The sequence below is a fragment of the Melampsora larici-populina genome, assembly GCF_000204055.1.
Source record: "Melampsora larici-populina 98AG31 unplaced genomic scaffold MELLAscaffold_141, whole genome shotgun sequence".
NCBI lineage: Eukaryota > Fungi > Basidiomycota > Pucciniomycetes > Pucciniales > Melampsoraceae > Melampsora > Melampsora laricis-populina.
In genome coordinates, this window is record NW_006768905.1 from 42,067 (window position 1) to 47,475 (window position 5,409).

The 5,409-nt window shown below is 36.4% G+C and overlaps 1 protein-coding gene across 1 annotated transcript; it reads right to left on the reverse strand.

Moving 5' to 3' along the window:
• Nucleotides 1-133: 133 nt before the first annotated feature.
• On the reverse strand, nucleotides 134-736 carry MELLADRAFT_114319 (uncharacterized protein; the record flags this gene model as incomplete). Its single annotated transcript, XM_007419199.1, has 2 exons — nucleotides 134-162; nucleotides 190-736. The coding sequence occupies 2 exons, from the start codon at nucleotides 734-736 to the stop codon at nucleotides 134-136; spliced, it is 576 nt and encodes a 191-aa protein (XP_007419261.1).
• Between the last annotated feature and the right edge of the window lie 4,673 nt (nucleotides 737-5,409).

The window sequence follows — 5,409 nt, forward strand, 5'->3', positions numbered from 1 at the left end:
ATCCTTCAGCCTCATTTTGACCTGTTGTGATTTTTGGTGGTAACATTTGCTTTGGCCCAATGTTACAATGGCGGCGCCCGCCGCAATTTGCTAGTAGAGCATAACAGAAGAGAAAAAAAGTTTTCAAATAAGTTCAATGAGGAAACTTATAAAGAATGAAGTCTGAGTTAGAGAGAGAAAGAGACGTACAGTAAGGGATTAATTTACCATAAGGTTCGTCCTTATTCATCACGAATCCACCAGTGATTTCAATTCCAGCATCTTTGTCAACAACCTCAGCAGGGATTGGGACCATGTTAACGTGGCCTGGTGGTTGAGCTACGTCAGGAGAAGTAGGAGGCTGGTGCGGGGTGGTTTCTTCTTCGTCGCTAGAGACTTGGTCGTAAGATCCGGTCTCAGAGGAGGTTTCAGGGTTAGAATCAGCTTTACCAGGTTCATCGGTGATCAGGTTGATGGTGGTATCGGCAGTTTGATCAACAACTTCATCCGCAGACTTGTTCAGAGCCGGAGGTGAGCTCATTTCTTCATCCAAATCGGAGATAAGGGTAGTAGTTGAAGTTGAGGGAACTTTAACAAGTTGGGAAGTAGCGTCAGGAAGGGATAACCTAGCAGTCTTACGCTGTTTAGAAGCACGGCGCGCCATTAAAGGGGTATCAACCTCGCTGTGTTTGCGAGCTGAGCTGGACTTGGGCTTTCTGGCTGAGGTTTTCTTGGAAGCTGGAGTTGAGGCTGCCATTGGATTTTAACTAGCTTGAGGAAAAGATTTAGAGTCCAAAGTAGTGATAACATGTCAGCTTTTATGTAAGTAAGGAATCTAATAGGAAGGGTTCTTAGACTTACCGATGTCATTTCAATCAAAGGGTTTGAGTTCTGAACTGAAGGTTGAGTTTGAGAGGAATAACCTATATGTTCAAATCAGAGTGGTTTGAAACATTCCGGATTAGCATAAGTTCAATTTGATGAAATGGGTGGGCAGTAGATTTTTTACTTACTATTTGTTTAGTTTTGATGTTGGGTGTTTCTTTATGAAGAGATTTCTTTAACGGTACGGAAGAAAGAACTAGTTTTGAGACAGAGAGGTAATAGATTGAAAAGAAGACCAGATGATTGTTAGTTCTAATCTACGGTAGAGGTCTTAAAGGTAGAGGGAGATGTATTGAGGAAGATAGAAGGTTCCTACATTAAAATTTGATCTAGTAGAGGTTATCAGTCGGGTAGAACGAGTGATGTGGCTAGAGATTGGCTACTGGTAGTTGATCTGTGAAGTAAGTGATAGAATTCAAAGTTTGAAACAATGAGCACGATGTTGCCTAGCTAATGAGGGAACTGAGGATTTGAAGAACTCACCAATAGGAGGCCTTTATATATCGAATCAGTCCTGGTTCATCAAATGGCGCTTCGTTTGGTTGAGTGAGGTAAGAGTTTCTAGTGTAAAGATTACCTAGTGAGATACTTAAAACCAATGTACAATGTAGTTTTTGATTTGGATTAAAGATTCAGTTAGATAAGGAATAGGAGAGAGGATCTGTGTCAATTGGATGGAATCTAATGGAGAGACAATCAGCTGTTGAATGAGGTGATAAGGAAGAGAGATGTCTTGATAGTTCCTTTAGTCTAAAAGTTTCAAGGTAGCTTTCGAAATAAGATATCAGTAAAAGAATTAAGTAGGTGTCTTGCTTTATTATACAGTACTAAGAAAAGATATTTGGGCTGATACAGTCACGTGGTTTTATGAATACCAGAGAGTTATGAAAATAACTTCTAGATGAGTTTTGTGATGTGAAAGTGAGTTGTCTTCTTTGGTTTTATGAAGTTCATTGATAAGATATTGTTCCGTTCAGAGGATGAGGTATGATCCGTGACTGGCATTTTGAGATAAGAAGTTAAAGCACCTAGTTGAAGAGGTCGATAGAAATTGAAATGATGTTTGTACAAGTGGTTTATTGACCTATTCACGTAAAGGGAGAGACTTTTATTAATGAAGTGATCATGGTCATCCTTTTGATTCATTCATTAATTCAGAGAATGTATTTGAGGGAGTACTTACATAAGGTACTAAAGAATTTGAAAGAGTTGAGGGTACTAGAGTATCCTAATAAAGGTGATCAATTCGGAAGAGGAACCGTGAGTTATTGAGATGGTGTATCTATCTCTCCAAGTTCCTTCTCGTACAAGTATAGTAAGGTAAGATGAAGGGCCAATTTGATGGTTGATACCCACGTAGCGTGGCCAGGTATTGTGATTGGCAGTTGACATAAGGATCCGTATCCTCCAATCGAGATTTGAGAAGTTAAGCTATAGGTGTTCAAGCTTTGAGTTAGTAGGTGAATGATGAATTATCCTATTTAGGTAAGTGATCTTTCGTTCTTGAAGTTGAATAGATGATGTTAATGATAATATGAGATTCGATTAAGTTAAGTAATATCAAAGGGATTATGTAAATTTGATCATTGATCTGTCCTGATTCGATCCGATCTTGATAGCTCAGTGTATTTATATTCGAGTTCAAGCAGTTGTCATCAGTAAACGGATATTGAGTGTTCCTTTAAGTTGATCCAGGAAGATAGTTATGAGCTGTCAGGTGATTTGTTCGGAAAGGAGTAGTGGTGGAGGGATATGATGGTGTCGAGTGGTTGATACAAAGACTTACGTAAGTTTCTCCGGCACGGAGATAGCTGAAACTCGTGATTGGTATGTGTAAGAGGCGGATAGGACTGTCAGGGCTGTGTAAATCCCTGATACTGTTGAAAGAGGGTACCGGTACGTATCATTCGTACCGGTAGTTAGGTTTGAATCTATGATACTGTCATAGTGTACAGATGTAAACCCTAGATAGGGTGGATTTACAAGTACTGTCGTGTATTTGTGAGTATATGAGGTCACCTCTTCAAATCCGGGTTTCAACAGAGTTTCTATAAGCATATTCTCGGGGTCAGGGCCAGATTTGAAGGGTCAATGGTTCAATTCCGCCTCACTGTATGTGTGTACATAGCTATTTCGTAGCCTGGTATGGTTTTTGGATGTCACATGATATGTGTATTCCAGTATTTGGATATGGTACGTGTTCTGGCTCCCTTTATCCTTGCTGATATATGTAAGTTAACATGTATACAGGGCACTTTCATATGTATTACATATACCTGAAGGTGTTATTATACGTATTTTACAGTTTATATGTCATTATGTAGTTTTCTTTAGAAGTTTGCATGAGATCATAGGTCAATCACTATGGTTTTTAATTGCTAATACATATACTTGTGGGCATATATTTTGGAGTTTGGGTGGACATTGCATTTATGTTTTGTGTGTACAATATGGCTGTTTTATTGATATAAGGTATGTAGTCTGTTTATATGTCTGACAAGATGTGTAAGTGACATGTATAGATTTGGTTTACTTATGGTTTACACATAGTTTTGATTGTAGTTTTATTGCAGGTGGAATTTGTTTTATTGTGGTGAATATCAGACATAATTGTGATGGTAGAGTGCCCAACCTCATTGTGTATCCTGAAACATGTAATCACTTATATGTGTAACATATATCTGAAGGTGTTATTATACGTATGTTACAGTTCATATTTCCCTATGATGTGTTTCATGTGAAGATTGTATGAGGACTGGGATTGATCACTATGGTTTTTCAATTGATACTACATATACATATAGTTGTAGGAATATATGTTTGAGTTTGGGTGGTTATCACATATATGTTTTGTGTGTACAGTATGGCTGTTGTATTGATATAAGGCATTTAATTATTTCAGAAGACTGACAAGATGTGTAAGTGAGATGTGTAATTTTGGGTCATTAATTGTTTATGTGTGGTTTTGATATGGAATTCTTATTGCATGTGGAACTGGTTTTATTGTGTTGAATGTTCTTTTTGGGGTAATTAGGTATAATTGTGATGTAAGGTCGTACAATGTTTGGTATTGTGCTAGTGTTCTGCATGCATTTTATGTGTAGTGTGCTTATCAGACTGAAGGATGTTTGTCAGCTGCTTCATATTCTCTGTTTCATAATATATTGTTCTAGAGGTATTGAAGAAACATGTGATTCATTTGTGTAGTAACTTAAGTAATACCATGATAGGGGCACAGGTAATCTCCCATGTTGTGTCTATGTGGTTCCATATGTAATTTTATATAGTGTTTTTGTTTTTGAAAGAAACTGTTGTTTGGCGTGGTTCCATATGTAATTTATATAGTGTTTTTGTTTTTGAAAGAAACTGTTGTTTGGCGTGGTTCCATATGTAATTTTATATAGTGTTTTTGTTTTTGAAAGAAACTGTTGTTTGGCTTGAGGAATTGTTGATTAAGCCATTCTGTTCATCTTTGTTTGTGAGTTTTAAGGCGTGTTAATTAGCTTATATGTTATATGGAAGTGGTTCTCTGTATGTTTGGTGGTAGATTTGTTGGGTGCAGTATGTGTTACCAGAGTCTAACTGATACTGTATGTTTCATACCACATAAGAGATTTCTTTTTGAGAGATTCATATTTTTGTGCTTATGTTTGTTTTTGGATAATACAAAGGTTTGCAAAGAAACATGTGGTTTAGTTGGATAGTAACATATGTAATGTCATATTTGGGGTCAAAGGTAGTTGTACTTGTTTGTGTGTGTATGCCAGTAGTTTCAGGGTTTTTGTCTCAAAGAAACAGTGTGTGGTATGGAATGTTGTTGATCCAACCTTTCTTTAAATTTGGGAATTCTTTTAAAGATGTGTACATTCTCTAACTTGTATGTCATAAGTCTGTGGCTTTTGTTTTTGGATTGTAGATTTGTTAGGTGTAGTATGTAATATCATGTTCTTCCTGATATTATATATTGTGTATCATATATCAAAATGACTATCGTAAGATTGTATAACTCTGTAGTTTGGATAATGAGTCATGTTGATGATCTTTTGGTGTATGGGTTGTCCCCTATTTTCAGATCTTATGTGTGACAATGGTTTGTTGTTGATATGGCTTGATTTGAGATGTTGTTTTTTGCATTTCTTTAGTGTCTTATCAAAAATTAACATAATGTTATTTGTAATGTGATGTTGTGATCAGTCAACATTTAGTAACAGTATCTCTTCACCCATATACACAATTTGTTATTTGAGTTTGTGTATTGGAGGAAGTAGATACTTTTTGAAACAACAAAATGGGGCATAGGGCATAAGGACATAAAAACATAAGAAAAGGCATGGGGGCATATGTTTGGATAAGGTTATACTTTAACCTTCCCTGTTTTGTTTGAATTTGGTAACACATATCTTTTGTTAGAATGTGTGAAACACATTTATTCTTACACGTTATTGTACATATATCTTGAAGAGTGGGGTATTTGAACATCATTAATAGTCCTATGTGGGCCTTAGTTATATGCTTTTAGGAATCTAAAATGTTTGTGTATTAAGT